Source organism: Vipera berus, assembly GCF_964194415.1.
Source record: "Vipera berus genome assembly, chromosome: W".
Classification (NCBI taxonomy): Eukaryota; Metazoa; Chordata; class Lepidosauria; order Squamata; family Viperidae; genus Vipera; species Vipera berus.
Window position 1 is genome coordinate 25,771,052 of NC_138210.1, and position 20,618 is coordinate 25,791,669.

The 20,618-nt window shown below is 49.3% G+C and overlaps 1 protein-coding gene across 1 annotated transcript in view; it reads left to right on the forward strand.

Moving 5' to 3' along the window:
* Window positions 1-18,957, forward strand: part of LOC308676249 (cell division cycle protein 27 homolog) — a gene marked incomplete at both ends in the record, with an annotated part of 185,951 nt that extends 166,994 nt beyond the window's left edge. The window contains 4 exon segments of the mRNA XM_081342064.1: window positions 1,099-1,227; window positions 13,995-14,069; window positions 15,692-15,872; window positions 18,875-18,957. Coding sequence (XP_081198190.1) covers window positions 1,099-1,227; window positions 13,995-14,069; window positions 15,692-15,872; window positions 18,875-18,957 — 468 coding nt within the window.
* Between the last annotated feature and the right edge of the window lie 1,661 nt (window positions 18,958-20,618).

Sequence of the window (20,618 nt, forward strand, 5' to 3'; positions counted from 1 at the left end):
CACAACTTACTCCTTGATAAGATAGAAAAATGTGGGATAGACAGCATCACCACCAGATGGATTTGTAACTGGCTAACAAAATGTACTCAATGTGTAGTCCTAATGGAAGTACAACTACATGGAAGGAAGGAAGCAGTGGGGTACCCCAAGGTTATGTTTTAGGCCCAGTACTCTTCTATATCTTCATAAACGATTTAGATGAGGGAATAGAAGGGGAACTCATCAAATTTGCAGATGAAACCAAGCTGGCAGGAATAGCCAACACTCCAGAAGATAAGCTCAAGATACAGAAGAATCTTGACATACTTGAACACTGGGCCCTATCCAACAAAATACAATTCAGTGGTGAGAAAAGTAAGGTTCTACAGTTAGGCAAGAAAAACCAAGTGCACAGGTATAGAATAGTAGTAGTAGTAGCTCAATAGTAGTAACTGTGAGAGGGATCTCGGAGTCCGAGTGGACAATCACTTAAATATGAGCCAGCAGTGTGCTGCAGCTGCCAAGAAAGCCAATTCAGTCCTAGGCTGTATTAACAGAGGGATACAATCAAGATCATGTGAAGTATTAATACCACTTTACAAGGCCTTGGTAAGACCACACTTGGAATACTGCATCCAGTTTTGGTTGCCAAAATATAAAAAAGATGTTGAGATTCTAGAAAGAGTGCAAAGAACAACCAAGATGATTAAGGAACTGGAGGCTAAAAATATGAAGAATGATTGCAGGAATTGGGTATGTGTAGTTTAATGAAAAGAAGGACCAGGGGTGAAAGGATAGCAGCATTCCAATATCTAAGGGGCTGCCACAAAGGAGAAGTTCAGCCTATTCTCCAAAGCACCTGAAGCCAGAACAAGAAGCAATGGATGGAAACTAATCAAGGAGAGAAGCAACCTAGAACTAAGGAGAAACTTCCTGACAAAACAATTAACCAGCTTGCCTTCAGAACTTGTGGGTGCTCCATCACTGGAGGTTTTTAAGAAGAGATTGGACAGTCACTTGTCTGAAATGGTATAGGGTCTCCTGCTTGAGCAGGGGGTTGGACTAGAAGACCTCCAAGGTCGCTTGCAATTCTGTTAAAATGCCCTTCCTTTTTTTCAGGTTCAGCATGCCCTGAAGAAATCTGAGAAGGCTTTAGAATCACTGAACAAAGCCATTAACATTGATCCCAAGAACCCCCTCTGCAAATTTCATAGAGCCTCAATATTATTTGCAAATGAGAAGTACAATGTGAGTAATATATTTGGAGGGAACTATGCTTCATTTTTTTTGGAAAGCAACTGTTTTTTTCCTTTCAAAAAAACTGAATACTAGCCATATCCATTTAAGCCAATTGCAAAATGCATACAAAACAACCCTAAATGTATTTTGCTGAGTTTAGTGAGATTTGTTCCACAGTAGATTCTTTACAGCCTTAAATTTTGAGGACCCTAAGAAAACCTCTCTGCCGGCGATTCAAAACTGTGTTCCATTGTTCCAGGAGCACTGCTTGCTTGGTCAAAACGAATGTTGCTCTGTATCATATTGATTTATGGCAAAACGTTATTCCTAAACTGGGGAAAGGAAACACTGCTGCTGTATAGGGATACTAAATAAAAAGCACAGTTTTATAGGAAGCATTTTAAATCTTTGTTATCGTATAGTAAGATGATTTTTTTTTATTTCACTAGGATTTTAGTCAGCTGACCAAGTGCCTAAAACATTTCCAGCAGTTCATTTGTTCTGTCTTAGTTATAGTCATGGGGACTCTCTGCTTGTTGTCACTCTTAATTTTTTGAATATTATTACACTTTCTTCTAGATTCACCTGCTTGATAGAGAAATGGAATACAGGTAGTCCTTGAGATATGATAGGTTACTTAACGCTCAAAGTCACAACTGACACTCCAAAATTACATATGACCCTGTTTCAAAAATACAATGGCTGCAGCACCCCTGTGGTCATTCACCCTTATGACCAACCACAGGGCTGCTGCAGTGCCCCCCCCAGCCTTGCTCACCCCATCCCACCCAGCTGGGACCCTGCAGAGTTTGGACATGCTCCCCACATCCCTATCACCCATTGCATTTACCTTTTGAAGCTCTCCAGACCTCATGTTGAGGAAGGAGGGAAGGCCATGTGTCCCTGGGCTATGCAGAGGTGACCCGAACTTGTGGACTGGGACAAAATGCTGGCTGCCAGATAAACTGCTTTGTTTTGCTGAATTAATGAGGTCTGCTCAGTGCTGCAGAAAGCTTCTGCAGCATTGCGCAGACCCTGTTAAGGCAGGAAAACAAAGCAGTTTGTCCCTGGGCTATACAGCAGCAACCTAAACATGACTGCCATTTTGTGGGTAGGACAAAATGGCCACAAAAAGAAGTAATACTTTCCAGTGCTCTGTAAAGCCTCAGAGCTCTTCAAAAGTTAAGTGGAGGGTGCTTGGCCTGGTGTTGTGGGAATCAGTCCTAAGGCCTGGGAGGACCCAATGGGAACCCAAGGAGTGGCAAGCATATCACAGGGCATCTCAGAGTGGGTGGGAGATGCCTTGGGAGGACCTAGGGCAGGGGGGCCTGGGCCTGTGGTAGGCCTACGAGGGCCTCCTCCTGAGGCATCCCATGCTCCACTTAATGACCCGTGCATTTGTTTAATGATTTATTGGGGAGAGCAGGTATTGGGGGGGGTTGTTTGTTGGGACTCTTCACCTAATGATGGTCCTGACAGGCTCCATTACAGTTGTATCTTGATGAGTACCTGTATATATATATCCTGGCTCTATAACATCATCATAGTCATCTAATTGTTCATTTGGTTTATTGCCCTATGCAGCTTTTTACTATGTTATGGTTCGTATTCAATATTCTAGCACGGTTTTATACAGTCTCAGGAGGGCTCCTCCCTCCTGGATACGACCTGTAGCCATGTCCCTTACTTCCCTTAAGGACGGGCCCAATTGTTGGGACCCCGAGAGGTGGCTGGGCTTAAATAGGGGCCTCTGGTGGAAATGCATTAAGAGGCCCCTAGTACATTTTTAGCCGGTTGTTTTAAAGGGTTAGGGAGGAGGGGGAATGGGAGGGAGGGGAGGGAATTGGGGTGTGTTTCATCAACCGGCGATCAGTCTGGGCCTACAATAGTTCCCGGTGAGATAGGGTTGGGGGCATGGCCCTTTGGTTCTGCTGGTACCGGGGTGGGGTTCCAAATCCCAACGACGATTGGGAATGGCAGCAGGCGGTTACACGGAGGGCCGTATCAATATCTGGGACCACGCCCCCGCTGTCTTCGAGCGGTGGCGTGTTCCGACCCTCCGGTTAGTACCCTTTTGTCCGGGGATGAGGGGGACCAGGACCCTGAGCTCAGACTGGTGTATTTTAATGCCAGATCCATTGTGAACAAGGCTCCCCTTGTCAGGGAATTGATCGAGGAGGAACACGCGGATCTGGCATGCATTACGGAGACCTGGTTGGGCCCAGAGGGCGGTGTCCCTCTGGTTGAACTGTGCCCTCCGGGTTTCTGTGTGCTACATCAGCCTCAGGCTCAGGGCAGGGGCGGTGGGGTGGGGTGGCGGTGGTTATACGGGAGACCTTATGTCCGCGGGAGACCACTGTTGTCCAGATAGGCGGGAGTGAGTCCCTTTTCATGAGATGTGGCCCTCGGGCTCAGTTGGGCCTTTTGCTAACATACCTGGCACCCAGCTGTGTAGCAATGGCCCTGCCTGAGCTGCTCGACACCCTCTCAGGGTTGACGGTGGAGTTTCCCAGACTTATAGTTCTGGGCGACTTCAACCTGCCTTCCCTGGGAGAGTCGTCAGAGTTAGCTCAGGAGTTCATGGCTTCCATGACGGCCATGGACCTGACCCAAGTAATTCAAGGCCCGACTCATGGGGCGGGTCACACTCTTGACCTGATTTTTCTATCTGGTCAATGATTGGATGATCTGGGAGGGGGCTTGCCAACTATTGTCCCCCTGTCATGGTCCGATCATTATCTCCTGCGGCTGGTCTTCCGCTGTGCCACCCCCCGCCGCTGGGCTGTGGAACTGACCAGGTGGTTCCGTCCCAGGTGCCTAATGGACCCAGAACGGTTCCAGATGGTGCTTGGGTCCTTACCTAGCTCCCTCACTCACAGCCCAGTCGATGCCTTGGTGGATGCCTGGGAAAGGGCGGCCACCGAGGCGCTCGACCTTGTTGTACCCTTGCGACCCCAGACCCGGCACAGATCCCGTTGGGCCCCATGGTTTTCTGTGGAGCTCCGGGAGATAAAGCGTCGGAGACGGGGTCTAGAGAGCGGTTGGAGATCCACCCAGTCTGAATCTGACCGATTGCAACTAAGAGCCTTTACAAGGTCTTATCTCGCTGCGATGAGGACGGCGAAGTCTAATTACTTCACTGCCCTCATCGCGTCCGCAGATAATCGCCCAGCCGCCCTGTTTAGGGTGACTCGCTCTCTCCTTAATCGGGAGGTGAGAGAGGAGCCCTTACAGGGATAGGCTGAGGAGTTTAGTCATCATCTGGTGGACAAAATCGGTCAGATCCGGACCAGTTTGGACTCTGACTGGGCAGAGTCAGGCATGGAGGAATCAAGCGGTCTTGAGCATGTTATCTGGACTGAGTTCAATCCTGTTTCCCCCGATGACGTGGACAGGATCATGAGAAGGCTGAGCTCCACCACTTGTTTACTGGACCCGTGCCCCTCCTGGCTGGTTTATGCGGCTCGGGAGGAGACACGAGGCTGGTTCCAGGCAGTAATATCTGCTTCCTTGAAGGAGGGTATCTTCCCTGCCGCCTTGAAGGAGGCGGTGGTGAGACCCCTCCTCAAGAAGCCTGCCTTGGACCCGACTGTTTTAAATAACTACCGTCTGGTCTCCAACCTCCGCTTTTTGGCGAAGGTTGTTGAGAGTGTGGTGGCGCATCAGCTTCCTCTGTTCCTGGAATTTGTTGTGCAGAGGTCTCCTTGTGCTACCAAAGAGTTGCACAGACAAGGAAGGGTACTGAGAACAGCAAGAGTCACACAGTAAGAGTACACTGAGTTGTAAAAGCAAAAAGTATTTTACTTTGAGGTGGTGTAAGAACAAAAATGCACAGTCAAAAATAAACAGTCCAGGTCATAAACAATAGCAACAGTCCAAGGAGTAATCCAAACTACAAAGTCTTCTTACCGGTCCAGAGGTCAATACACAGTTCAGATTTACAACAGTAGTAAACCAACAGCAGAGCAAAAACAGTAATAGTAGAGAGCAGTGAATTCAGAGAGAGAGAGAAGCTACGTTCCTAGCTTCCTCTTATGGCCATGAGAACACTTACACACCCATTGGCCAATTAACAACTTAAAGACATAGCATTATGGTTAATATATTTTCAACCCAACATTGTAGGCTAGCACCATATGCCTAACAATCTTGACCCGTACCAATCGGGTTTCAGGCCCGGGTACAGCACGGAGACGGCATTGGTCGCACTGGTGAATGATCTCTGGCGGGCTCGGGACAGGGGTTGTTCCTCTGTCCTAGTCCTTTTAGATCTCTCAGCGGCTTTCGATACCATCGACCATGGTATCCTACTGCGGCGTCTCAGGGGGTTGGGAGTGGGAGGCACTGTTTTGCGGTGGTTCTCCTCCTACCTCCTGGGCTGCTCGCAGTCGGTGTTGACGGGAGGGCAGAGGTCCGCCCCGAGATCTCTCCTTTGTGGAGTCCCTCAGGGGTCGGTCCTCTCTCCCCTCCTGTTCAACATCTACATGAAACCGCTGGGTGAGCTCATTCGTGGTTTCGGGGTGGGGTATCATCAGTACGCTGATGATACCCAACTTTTTCTTTCCACCCCGAACCAACCCAGTGATGCACTCAACGTGATGTCCCGTTGTCTGGAGGCGGTCCGGGTTTGGATGGGGAGAAACAGGCTTCGTCTCAATCCTGCCAAGACTGAGTGGCTGTGCATACCCGCATCTCGGGTTAACTAGGTTGTTCCATCACTAATGATGGGGGGTGAGGTGTTACCCCCCGTCGATAGGGCTCGCAACTTGGGCGTCCTCTTGGATTCACGGCTCAATTTCGAAGATCATATAGGAGCCGTGACCAGGGGTGCTTTTGCCCAGCTTCGTCTGGTGCACCAGTTGCGGCCCTATCTGGACCGAGATGCCCTACGCACAGTCACCCATGCGCTCGTGACCTCCCGGCTAGATTATTGCAACGCTCTCTACATGGGGCTGCCCTTGAGGACCACGCGGAGGCTTCAACTGGTGCAGAATGCAGCCGCGCGAGTTGTTATGGGAGTTTCCCGATACTCCCGTGTAACACCTCTTCTCCGTGAGCTGCATTGGCTTCCGGTTGCCCTCCGGGTGAGATTCAAGGTGCTGGTAATGACCTATAAAGCTCTAAATGGCTTGGGTCCGGATTATCTAAGAGAACACCTGCTGCCGGCATCAACTTCCCATCGTCCTGTGCGCTCCCACAGGGAGGGCCTTCTCAGGGTGCCGGTGGTTAAGGAGTGCCGGTGGGTGATCCCCAGGGGGAGGGCATTCTCTGTGGGCGCGCCTGCCCTTTGGAATGATTTACCGGTGGAACTTCGGACCGCCCCCGATCTGCGTTCATTTCGCCGGGACCTGAAAACCTGGTTTTTTTATTTATCAGGCCTGGACTGAAGGGGTTTTAGCTTTTAATATTGTTTTAATTGTTGGGCTTAAGTAATTTAATCTATTTTAATTTTATACTATTTTTATATTGTATTTCATGTTGCCCTGTAAACCGCCCTGAGTCCTTTGGGAATAGGGCGGTATAAAAATTTAACTAAATAAATAAATAAATAAATAAATATACAGTATTTTCCATTCAAGACTTAGCTGAATTCCTTGGTCTATTATGTGTCAAATTTTGGAGTGATCAGTAGACTAAACTCTTGGTGTCAAGCCCCGTGGGCTCGACATCACGAGGGGAGCAGGGGAAACGCTGCGCAAACCGCCCGCCCGAACCTTCCTGCTGGAGCCACCCGGGAACAGCACATCCAGCAGTCAAACGGCCGCCAGCTACCATGGGCAGCTGCACAAGTCCCACGGCCATGCCACCGACGGGCAGCTGTTCCGGGGCTTTCTGGCGTGTCTGCGTCGACGGAGCTGCTGAAGGGACCCACAGGCAGTCAGACCGGCAGCCGCAGCTCGTCCTGGGATTATCCAGCTGCCTGTTCCTCGGCGGGGGCGTCGGGCGGCTCAGAGGGGGCGTCGGGCGGCTCAGAACGAAGTCTGGACAGCGGGGCGTTGTGGGGAGCTGTTAGGGGGGCTGTAACACTGACATGCTGGATGGTGGAGGGGAGCACGGAGGAGGGGTGGGGGAGCACGAAAGGGGGGGTAGGGGCATACACTCACCTGGAGGCTGTGTGGGAGCTCAGGCACAAAGGGCGGGGTGACGTGCGGAGAACTGGGAAGGGGGTGGGTTTTGAGCAGACTCAGCCGGATGCTGGTTTGCATGGGGAGGGGTGGGGCTAATCACCCCCAATGTATAAAAGATGCGTTGGGACGGCTAGCTCCCAACGCTGACTTTGTATCTGCTAGGCTTTTCTGAAGTAAAGAAAACCTCGTCGTCACCCGTACCACGTTGTCGTCGTTCTTTCAGCGTGGACGGCTTTGACAGTAAGTCAGCGTACCTTACAGCATTTCCTCGTTGCTGTGTTCTGCTCTGGACTTCGAGGCAACTGACATGGCCGAGGGAACCCAGGGGGCTGTGCTTACTGTGGAGGGAGAGGAGCCGGCTGGGGCTACAGCGCCTCTGGACATGGGGGAGTTGGCAGAGGCCCCACCAGTAGTTCGGCCCAAGGTCCAGGACCCTTGCCTAGCGGCTGAAGGCATTGGGACCCAGGGGACGACTGCTCAAGCAAAGACTGGGGAATGGTGGCTCAGTTCTGTACTGGGACAACTGGAGACTGGGCAGGAGCGGCCACCCAGGCAGAGGGGGCCGTTGTTGGAATGGAGGGAGCGTCGCATTACTGACGAAGAAGGGGAGGAGTGGAGCTACTCCACGGCTCCAGGGAGTTATACTATGGACGTCCTGAGGGACAGGTTCGGGGAGCCTCGGCCATGGACCCCCATCGAACCCGAACCGGACGCTGGCCGTTGGTCTCAGGACAGGGCTGGCCCTGTGCAGCAGAGCCAGGCCCGTTTCCGCCTGGCTAGCCCCCGTTTTCGGGCTCCGCAGGTTTCCGGCACCCCGCAGGGGACTGCACCTTCGTTGCCGGGCCCCGCAACCGCACCAGGTCAAGGGCCCGTACGGGCGGGTGCTACGGGGGGCGGTGGTGCTGCGCTACGCCTGGGGCCACCGGCAGGAGTGCTGGGTTGGCCACAACCAGGGCCCATAGCGCAAGGATTGGGTGCTCCGGCAGGGCTCTGGGAAGCACCAGCAGCGTGGGGCCCGCCACCGTTGCCCATGACTTTCAATGGCCACCCCGACCGCCTGGCCCTCTTCCTTGGTCACGCGATCCATCATCTGGATAAGTACGGCCCCGTGTATGCCTCTCAGTGGGCAATGGTGATGGCGGTCACAACAGCGCTGCAGGGGGAGGCTGCGGCGTGGGTCGCTAACCTGTACAGCGACCGTGCTAGAGAGCTGGGGGATGTCGGGTTGTTCCTCGAGGCATTGCAAGTCTGCTTTGAAGACGTTACCCGGGTACAGCGGGCTGAAGCCAAGATAGTTGGGCTCCGACAAAACGGACGGCCAGCAATGGAGATTGTTCGGGAGTTCAGGGAGGTGGCAGGCAAATTTAGCTCATGGCCGGAGTGGATGTTGATCCATCATTTCCGGGCTGGGCTGGACGACCACCTCCAGAGGGCCTGTATCGTCCGCGGAATCCCTCCCAGACTCCAGGAATGGTTCCGGGTCGTGGTTGAGCTGGACGTCGGCCTACAGGGCTGCCAGCGGCGTGCAAAACCTCCAGCAGACCCCCGACAGGCTCCGCAGAAGCCGCAACGGGAGGGGCAAAAACCGGCGTCTCCGATGCAGAAACCCACAGGACCACCGCCCTGGGCCGCTTTCCGCTGTTTCCAGTGTGACCAGCCGGGGCACCGTGTAGCTGACTGTCCAATGCCGGCGCCCCGGGCGGTGGCGGGAGCAACCCCAGAATGGGGTGTAACTTCCCCACGGTTTGTGGAGCGCTCCCGAGCCACTCGTCAGGCTTTGGACACGACGCCCAGGAGAAACAACCAAGCGGAGACTGAGAGGCCAACGGACGTGGACCTAGAGGTTTACGGGAACGGTGATGGACAGGAGGAAGACCCAATGGTAAGTGCACCGATCTGCCCTTTCACGATCCCAGTAACACTGACGAACCCCAACACGGGTGAGGCACAGGGATTCAGGGCCTTAATCGACTTGGGTAGCACACGGTGTCTTGTCAGTCAAGAGGTGGTGGCCAAGGTGGGTGTTGGGGTGGTGCGACTGGAAACCCCTATACGCTTCCAACAGGTGGATGGCTCCCTCTTGGGGGGATCGCCCATCACGCATGTAACAAAACCCATACGCCTGGGCATGGGGGAGCACTGGGAGAGGTTACGGTTCATTGTGGTACCCTCCATGACCGAGGAGGTGATCCTGGGTCTCGTGTGGCTGGACAAGTCGGGCCCGACCATCTGGTGGGAGGGGGGGTGCCGACACCTTCGACTTGGGGTTGGGCCCCAACCCCCTGACCACGAACACGTGGGGAAAGACAGCCAGCCAGGAAGGACAGAAGAAGGCTGCAGGGCCAGATCGGAGGTGCAGGTTCCGCCAGAATATGCCAACCTCCTGGAGGTCTTCGGTGAACAAGAGTGTGACCTCCTACCACCCCATCGGGCCACGAATTGCGCGATTGAGCTGGAGCCGGGGGTCAGGTTGCCCAAGCCACGAATGTAAGCCATGGCACCGCGAGAGATGCTGGAGCTGCGGCGTTACATAGACAAGAACCTGGCACGGGGCTTTATCCAGCCCGCTCGCTCACGTATGGCAGCACCCGTTCTCTTCAGAGAAAAGAAGGACGGTGGGCTACGACTATGTGTGGATTATCGTGGGGTCAACGCGGTGTGCGTTGAGCACCTGTACCCACTGCCTCTGATGAAGGACATGTTATCCCATCTGGCCAGTGGGAGGGTGTTCACTCGCTTGGACCTGCGGGAGGCATACTATCGAGTGCACATCAAAGAAGGCGACGAATGGAAAACAGCGTTTAACTGCCCACTAGGCAGTTTTCAGTTTCGTGTGATGCCGTTTGGGCTCCAAGGGGCTCCCGCGGTCTTCATGCAGTTGATAAATCAGGTACTGCATGAGCATCTGTACAGGGGGGTCCTCGTGTATCTCGACGACATACTAATTTACACGGAATTTACATCACTTGAGTGCGGCAGGTATTACAGAAACTCCTAGAAGCTCGACTCTACGTAAAACTCATGAAATGCGAGTTCCATACCTCCCGTTTGGACTATCTGGGCTACCGGATCTCCACGGCCGGAATCACGATGGACCCCAAGAAAGTGGAGGCGGTACAACAGTGGCAAGCCCCAGGAACCCGACGGCAGCTGCAGAGCTTCTTGGGATTTGCCAACTTCTATAGGCAGTTCATACCATCCTTCGCCGCGATCCCACTGCCCTTAACGGACCTGCTGCAGACCAAACAGCTGACAGTGAAGCCGCGTCCAGGCTTACGGGTGGCATGGACCGTCGAATGTCAAAGGGCTTTTGAGACGCTAAAGGAGTTGTTTGCCAAAGAGCCCGTTTTGTTGCACCCCGACCCTACCGTACCATTCATTGTTCAAGCGGACACCAGTGACGTGGCAGTGGGGGCCGTTCTCTTGCAGCGAAATAGTGATGGGGTACTACAACCATGTGCCTATGCTTCCAAGAAGCTGTCAGCCACCGAACGGGCCTGGGCCATCTGGGAAAAGGAGGCCTTCGCCGTTCGGTGGGCGTTGGAAACGTGGCGAAATCACTTGGAAGGGGCGGAGAAGCCCTTTGAGGTATGGACGGACCACAAAAACCTGGAGGCTTTGCAGTCACCCAGGAAGCTGGCTCCAAAGCACGTTCGGTGGGCGCTGTACTTCAGGCGTTTCAAGTTCACCCTGAAATATGTCCCGGGGGGAAGAACTTTCTGGCAGATGCGCTCTCGCGCCTCCCTCAATACGATAGCCGGCAGGAGGAGGTGCTGCAGGCTATTCTTCCCCCATGTGAATCGGAGGTGATACAAGCCATGAAGTCCAGGGCCGTCAACGACCTGTTGCAACGCTTAAAGGATGCTCTAAAAGAGGATATCTGGTTGCAACAACACCCGCACCTCCTGAACCTTCGGGAGGGTCTGGCCTGGTACCGGGACAGGATGTACGTGCCGCAAGCTCTTCGAGCAGATGTCCTGTTTAGGTGCCATGATGCCAAACAAGCTGGCCACTTCGGGTTCGTTAAGACTCTGCACCTCGCTCGGCGACAGTTCTGGTCGCCGGGTATGAGATGTCACGTTGAGGAATATGTGCGCCACTGTCATACGTGTGCTACCGCTAAACCCCGGCCTGGTAAACCAACGGGTCTTTTACAAGCAGTGGCAGACCCCTGTCGGCCATGGCAGGACATAGCCATGGATTTTATTGTGCAGCTGCCGGAGAGCCGAGGGTATACCGTGATATGGACAGTGGTAGACCTATTCTCCAAGCAGGCCCACTTTGTACCATGCAAAGGATTGCCAACAGCCCGACGACTGGCGTGGATGTTCATAACGCACATCTACCGCCTACATGGCATGCCCAGGCATATCATCTCGGACCGGGGTGTGCAATTTACGGCTAGGTTTTGACGGGAGTTCATCCAATTCATTGGATCATCCCAGGGGCTGAGTTCTGGGTATCATCCCTGCACAAACGGAGCAGCTGAGCGAGCCAATGCCGCAGTGGAGCGGTATCTGCGCAGCTATGTCTCCTATCAACAAACGGACTCGGCGGACCTGCTGGCATTTGCGGAGGTAGCCCACAATAATGCAGTGCACAGCAGCACCGGCTACCCTCCCTTCACAGTGGTGTCAGGGTATGCCTTCTCCCCCATCCCGGAGTACGGCCAAGGGTCGGCATCTCCCTGCCAACCCAGGGAGTGGATATCGCAATTGGAAGGGGTGTGGAAAGCAACCAGAGAGGCGCTACAAAAAACGGCCGGTGTTATGAAAGAACAGGCAGACAAGAAGCGCCAACCCTTTCACACCCCTGGGGTCGGGGACTGGGTGTATCTGTCAACCAAATATTTATGTCTACAGATACCAAGTAAGAAACTGGGCCCCAAATTCATAGGGCCGTTCCAGGTCACCCAGGTCATCAACCCGGTAACGGTACGACTCAGGTTACCCAAATTCCTTGGCAAGGTACACCCGGTGTTTCACGGCAGTCTGTTGAAACCGGCATCTGTTCCTGTGGGGTTGGGGAAGGGGCCCCCCGGACCTGTTCGTAATGGGCTCTACGAAGTGCAGGACATCCTTGACTCCAGGGTGCGGAGGGGAAGGGTACAGTACCTGCTATTGTGGAGGGGATATCCGGCGTCCGAGGCGTCATGGGTGGCGGAGCGGGATGTCCAAGCACCACGGCTGCGTAGGGCGTTCCACCGTAGGCACCCAGACAAACCTGGGGGGGGTCGGATGGAACCCGTCGCCCGTATTGGTACCTGTGTAACATCTTCCTCTTGCCTTCCAGGTGGTGCCCTGGTAGGAGGGGCCACCTGTCAAGCCCCGTGGGCTCGACATCACGAGGGGAGCAGGGGAAACACTGCGCAAACTGCCCGCCCGAACCTTCCTGCTGGAGCCACCCGGGAACAGCACATCCAGCAGTCAAACGGCCACCAGCTACCACGGGCAGCTGCACAAGTCCCACGGCCATGCCACCGACGGGCAGCTGTTCCGGGGCTTTCTGGCGTGTCTGCGTCGACGGAGCTGCTGAAGGGACCCACAGGCAGTCAGACCGGCAGCCGCAGCTCGTCCTGGGATTATCCAGCCGCCTGTTCCTCGGCGGGGGCGTCGGGTGGCTCAGAGGGGGCGTCGGGCGGCTCAGAACGAAGTCCGGACAGCGGGGCGTTGTGGGGAGCTGTTAGGGGGGCTGTAACACTGACACGCTGGATGGTGGAGGGGAGCACGGAGGAGGGGTGGGGGAGCACAAAAGGGGGGTTAGGGGCATACACTCACCTGGAGGCTGTGTGGGAGCTCAGGCACAAAGGGCGGGGTGACGTGCGGAGAGCTGGGAAGAGGGCGGGTTTTGAGCAGACTCAGCCGGATGCTGGTTTGCATGGGGAGGGGTGGGGCTAATCACCCCCAATGTATAAAAGACGCGTTGGGACGGCTAGCTCCCAACGCTGACTTTGTATCTGCTAGGCTTTTCTGAAGTAAAGAAAACCTCGTCGTCACCCGTACCACGTTGTCGTCGTTCTTTCAGCGTGGACGGCTTTTTCACTTGGTTTCTAGATCCATTGTAACATTGCAAATTGTACAGGTAGTCCTCACTTAGTGAACACAATTGAGACTGACAACTCCATTGCTAAGCACTGTGGTCACTAAGCAGAAAATCACATGACTGCAATGGACTCATGATGTCACTTTACCTTTGATCATTAGGTGAACACTTCAGTCATTAAATGAAACATCACATGACTGTGACTTATGATTTTAATTCTGCATTCCCTATTCATTTTGCTTGTCACAAGCCAGTTGAGAAGCACACAAATGGTGATCATGTGACTGTGGGATGTGGCAACAGTTGTAAATGTGCAAAGTGAAGCACCCAAATAGAAATTGTGTGACTGCAGACACTGTAACGATCATAAATGTGAGGACTGGTCTCAAAGCTTTTTTTAATACCATTGTAACATCACTAAACAAGGCAGTCAGTAAGCAAGGTTACCTGTATACCACAACAAATATATTTGTCAAACAATAAAAAAATCAGACATAAATTAAAACTGACTTTATTGTATTGAATAGACCACTTTTCTTTGATGTATATATTTAAGTTATATTGCTGCAGTCCCTTAAAAAAGCTACTCAGTTTTTTCCCTTTCAGTATGCTTTGCAAGAACCTGAAGAAATGAAGCAGATTGTTCCCAAAGAGTCTCTTGTTTACTTTTTGATAGGAAAGGTAAAAACAGTTTTGAGAATTATTTTCTGAATTGTTGCTGTAAAAAGATAAAAGGTTGATATTGATGATAATGTTACGCAATGCTCGCCAAGTGAACTGCGCTGTGTTTCAGCAGTACTGTCCACTGTGGTGAGCAACCAGGTCTCCTCCTAACTTTGAAGGCAACTTCTTGCCCCATGTACAATTGTGGAGAAAGTCTGGGAATGGTCTGACAGCTATGCAGCCAAGGACAGGCTGGTTGTGGAGACTTGCTTTGCAATTGCTTTACAAAAGGAAAGGCTGGGAGGTGAGGTTTGTTTGGAAAATTGACGCCATTGTTTTTTGGGTTGGGACTACATATGGTAATAGACAATTCCTGAGACAGCCTGATTCTCTCAAGCTGGAAGGACTTTTAAAAATAAGCATTGGCATTTTAAATTGATCCCATAAACAGACTAGAACATGGTGATGTCGTTCAAGGGACCTGTAGTGGGCTATGAGAATAACCTTGAGGAAGAGGAGAAAGAGTCGCAGCTAATGCAGTGGTCAGATAAGAGAAATCTCAGCCCAAAGCAGGAATGGAATTTAAGAAAGCATGTCAGATTGGACCCTCCCTCGTTCTCTTTAGGGTACAGACAGGAATGGGACATGCATATTCAGACTTGCAAGATTCTGTTACTCTAACCCTATAATAAAAGTAGTTCTAATATTTATGACTTGGTGTTCAAGTCTGGTCTACCTTGAAGGTCTGACAGAACCAGTGAGGTATTTTCCCTCTTCAGCCCCACTTAGCAATGCAGCAGCTCTATTTTTGAATTAAATATGAGTTCACGACTGGACAGGGGAAACCTTTACCTTTATGAATAATATTTAAAGGCAATCTCATATATTATGTGCCGTTTCTTATTTTAGTGGGTTGGTGGGGAGTACCTCATCCAGAATTGAAGAGAAATTTGCAATCTGTCATGGCTGCATCTCACCTATCCAAGCTTCATAAGCTGACAGCCTGACATTAGCATGGACAGGGGGGAGGGGGGAGAGGGAAAGGAATGGAAGGAAAGGGGGGGGGGAGATGGAAGCCCAGCTGAGGTGTGTAAGAAGCTCTAGCTGGCCAAGTAACAATATGCAGAGCTGGGAACCAAGCACCTGTTTCCTGAACAATATAAGATCACCTGATTGGACATTTGCAGATAACCAGGGGATGGCTGGCATGGGGGGGGAGGGAAGAGGGAACTTTCCTTTTTGTTGTTTGCACGGGACAGATTCAGCTTACGTTACTTCTGTAACCATTTAAATATACTCTTGGCAAAACAAATGGCCAGGAGTCTTTCTTTGCTAGATGACTGGGTGGGACGGTTGACACAATCTTTTCTGCTACTGGGTACCAGTGTCTAATACCATTATTTCTTATTAGATATAACAAACTCTTTCCATTTTTGACATGTTTGATTTTTAAAATATTTTTATTGTTTATAAACTTCGAGGGGAATGAGTGCCATTTAGGGGTATGACAGATGTCCTGGTAGCCATGACCTCTACAGACGACAAACTGCCTACAAATAGCACTAGTAGATATAAAAGATATGAAATAAAAATTCATACCAAGTTCATATGAGTACACCTTTGGGGGGTTTTTTGGTTAGGTTTATAAAAAGTTGGGGCAGACCCATCTTGCACTGATGAACTTTTCCTGGGCAATGGACTTGGATCCCAAAGGTGCCAACAACCAGATCAAAGAGGCCATTGACAAGCGGTACCTACCTGATGATGAAGAGCCTGTAACACAAACAGAACAGATCAGTGAATGCTGTCCATATGATTCAGGTTGGTTTTTTCCATTCTTGTTTTATTTGTTCTTCTCTTGAGGTAAACAGAGATACTTTCTATTTGGATAATTTGAAAAGAGTGTTGTAGCAACAGTCCTGAAGTTTACCACTGCTACTATTTTATATAGCATAGTTTTATGCAGTTTCTTAGAATTCAAAAAAATGTATTTTTTCCTTTTCTTATGGTCACTCTATCTTCTAACTGGAAATAGTTGAAAATGCTTTCTTAATTTTAACCAAGTTTGAAGAGAGCCTCGAACCTTAAATATCCCCATCCGGTAGATAGCAAGCAAATTTATTTGAATACCATAACATGGTTTTTCTTGTCATTCTTCTCTTTGCCACTCTTTATTTAAGCAAACTATAAAAGGTAAAGTTTTTTGAATAAAGCTCAATGGTGATTTCATGAACACATCCATGAGGTCATCTTGGAAATGATACAGAAATGGTTGCCACTGGAATGAATATTTTTTTACTTTCTAGTCTACCCTACAGCTCTGGTGTTTCCTGGGGTCTCCTCTCCATGTATTATCTAGGATCAGCTTTGTATAGCCTCTTGAGATCAGCCATGTTTGACTGGGTACAGCCATGTAGTTGGACATGCAAATTATAAGTGACATGAAATTAGACTTTGGGCTACTAAAGAGACCTGATCATTGCCTAATAGGAACCAAGCAAATAGGTTCAGCACCAGAACTATCTGAAGTATCAGAGTATAATCTTGTAAAAGGAACTTCCATCTTAAGTTTTTGTATAAGGCCTTAGCAATTAATACACAATATTCAAGCTCAATGCCATCAAGCCTGAGAAAGTTAGAATCACTTGTGCTTCCGCTTTAAAAATTGGCATCTGTAAAATTTTAGGATCTGATAATTTGAGATGGGGATGTGCAACTTTGTGAGTCTGGCTGCACAAGGTTTTGTGTGGCTTGGTGAGGACCCACTTGGAAAGAGGGCTGAAGGGTCTCCCCTGTCCCGTTTGTGTTGGAGGCAACGTTTAAGGTGCTTCCGGGTTGAAAGGATTAGCCGGTGACATCACCGTTGCCTGGTGATGCCTGTGGGGGCTCCTTTCTTGTCCCCATCGAGCTGCAGTGGAGTGACGGGAGCTCACCCCACCACGCAACAGCACTCAGGTCTCGAACACAGGCTTGCTAACCTCCAACCCAGCGTCCTAACCACGTGAGCCACTGCACTCCTTGTTGAAGGGTTTAAAAGCGTGAAATGGGTACCTTAAGATTTGCAAAGCTTAAAATGCCTCTTTGCTACTTAAACTGCTTGACTTCTAACATGCAAAATAAAAATAAAAATAGATCCTGTTGTTTGGCTCACTCTGGAGGGATTCTGGTAGTACAAAAAGGATGGTGGCAGACCCTATGTGACCCCCAGGCTGTATTTCTTACACTTCAGTGCAAGAGGTATAGAAGAAAACCTGTAGTTGTTGAGCTTTCTTCCCCTGGTACATTAAAGGGACTCTGAAAATCAGCTATAAATCAGGAAGCACACTACAGGTAGTCTTTGACGTATGACCACAATTGACCCAAACATTTCTGTTGGTAAGCAAGGCAGATGTTAAGTGAGTTGTGCCTCATTTTATGACCTTTTTTGCCACAGTTGTTAAGCAAATCATTGCAGTTGGTCAGTGAATCATGTGGCTGTTAAGCGAACCTGGCTTCCTCCATTGACTTTGCTTCTCGGAAGCCAGCTGGGAAGGTTACAAAGTGATCACATGACCACAGGAAAGTGCAAATGTGATAAATACATGCCAGTTATCAAGTACCTAAATTTTGATCACATGACCATGGGGATTCTGCAACAGTCATAAGTGTGAAAACCAGTCATAAGTCACTTTTTTCAGTGTCCCAAAGATGCTTTTTCACGAGGCAACTGGACTTTCTTGTTTTTCAAGTCTTGTTTTTCAAGTCCAGTTGCCTCGTGAAAAAGCATCTTTGGGACAACTATGACCGGGATGACTGAGAATCTCCATAGACATTTTTTCAGGGTCGTTGTAACTTCCTAAATGTGCTGCTGTGAAGTTACAAGAGGAGAGGGAAGAAAGGAGGCGGGGATAAAACTGCAATAAATTAACCATCCAGGTAGCCTTAAGCAAGGAACTGTAACTCAAGCTAATAATTCCCTACCCTCCACCCACAGGGTTCAAATTGTGGGGATTACGAACCTAACCAGCTTTACAGGTTGGTTGCATAGGTTATAACAAAAATAATACATGGTGAAACTCATTTGCAATTCTGTGCTACCTAAATGTGAAATGCCTGCTCCAATTACTATTTATATCAAAGTTGTTTGAAAAACTGCATTATAGAATTGGACGTGAAACTATCCATGTAGACTGAATTAGAATAGGATTAGTTCAGGTTCTGAGGCTGTGTGCGTTAACTATGGGAATTGCATGGTACTTGAGCCTTGGAAGAGCAAGGAAAAAGCCAACATTTTGCATGCATATATGTAATTCTCCAAAAACTGGGGGGGAACAATGTATAAATAAGATGGAAAACAGGTCTTTCCATTATAGGTACTCCTCAATTTATGACCACAATGGAGCCCAAAATTTCTCTTGCTAAGTGAGACAGTTGTTAAGTGAATTTTGCCCCATTTTACAACCTTTCTTGTCACAATTGTTAAGTGAATCACTGCAGTTGTTAAGTTAGTAACATGGCTGTTAAGGTGAATCTGGCTTCCCCATTGACTTTGCTTGTCAGAAGGTCACAAAAGGTGATCACATGACCCTGGGACACTGCAACTGTGACAAATATGAGTCAGTTGTCAAGCGTCTGAATTTTGATCATGTGACAATGGGGATGTTGCAACGGTTGTGTGAAAAATGGTCATAACTCACTTTTTCAGTGCCATTGTAACTTTGAATGGTCACTAAATGAACTGCTATAAGTCAAAGACTACCTGTATAGAATGTCGCCCTTATAGGTTGTGAAATGTGCAAATAATATAAATAAATTTTCTTTTTGTGCATTGTTTCTTTCAAAAGTTGGCACAGATGAGTCTCAGACCAGTAGCATGACTGACACAGATGACACACAGCTCCATGCAGTAGAAAGTGATGAATTTTAACTCCCAAGTGGATTCTGAGTTCGGATGTTTGACTGACTCATTCTGTTGGATTCTTCCTTTCCCTTCCTGCCACAGAGCCAGCATTGATCTAATGCTCCACTGATAAACCAGGTGCATCATTCATTAGATTTTAATTAAAACTGAATTAATGGCAGTGTATTTGGGGTCATAATTTCAGTCTGAATTATTGACTTTATCTTTGTAAACATGATTCTTCAAAGAGGAAATACTTTTTTAAAAATCTTCCTTTTGTTGACAAACCTATCAAGGAAGATAAAATTTGCTATATAGGAACTGGGAGATACGGGGCAGTAACTGATGAAGCAGTTACTTGCTCTTTCCCCAGAAATGTGTCTCAGTTTGGCTCTTTCCTTTCCAAGAAGTAGAGACCTGCACTTCTCCACTCCACACTCTTCAGAGATAATTGTGGAAGTACAGGACTGGAATGTATTGAAAATATTTCTGAATATTTTTGAGTGTAAATTAAATGTAAATGACCTTTTCTCTTGAAAATATAAAATCCAGTGTCCCTCCTTTAGATTTAATTTCCACAGAATACTATACTATTCCACCAAGATGTTAACTTCATCAGGCTAACTTTCAAAGCATCAGTTGTTTGTATTTGCATATCATTTAACTCAATATCATGATGTTGCTCATCATGTGCTCCTTGCAATTGCACCTGACAGTTCAAAAATCAAAATGCTGTTGCAGTTATTAACTCAAAGAAAAAAAAAGTGTAGATTTGCAGTGCTGAAAAATGCAATGGAATAAATTCTCAGTAACACAATGTCAAGAGAACAATGGAAGCCTTAATCCAATCAAATGTTACAATGATGGTGCATTTCCCATCTATTTACAGCTGTATCCCATTCAAAAACATTTGGTAAAGTGTTGTCTGAATGCAAACAAATTGTGAAATTATATGTCTTTGGGTGTGTGTGTGTGTGTGTGTGTGTGTTAATATTGTAGGTTTTGAGTACTTCCTCTATAATGTCTTGTAGGAATATAGACCCCGGATGGCTATTTCTATGAGGAAGGATGCTAGGCTGTGTTACTGAAGCCAATTTTCTCCTTCCCGGGCTGCCCGCGGCTCAGCTGAGTAATTTTCACCCGAAACAGCGCCGATCAGCTGTTCGGGTGAATTTGAAGCCCTCTCCTCGGGAGAAGAGGAGGGGGTGAGGCCCCAGGTAGGGGTTGAGTTCTCCGGGGCCGCCTGAGCTTGTTGCTTGGGCGGCTGAAGGATCGAACTCCCCCGTAGCCTGGGTCGCTCCCAGCTGGCCAGCGTCTCTGCTCCGGATTTTTTGGAGCAGAGCCAGGCGTTTGCGACCACCCCTGCCTGAAGGAAGGACTATGGAATAAAAGGAGCAGGCAGAGCGGTACAAGAGGAAAGGATGAAGAGGATTATTATATTTTACTCTCGAGCTTGATGGACTTTTTTAAACTTAAAGTGAAAGTGCGTCACAAGTGGAAGTAAAAGATGGCGGCTAAACCTCCCTCAAAAACTCTTCGGAGTGCTGGAACTTCTCCGACGCAACAATCATCATTGCAGGCGTTGCATCCTCCTGATGTATTGACACCGAAGGATCTACAAGATGCTCTTGAAAAACATGCTCAGGTAATTCTGGAATCAATGGGTGATAAATTTGCACGGATGGAGG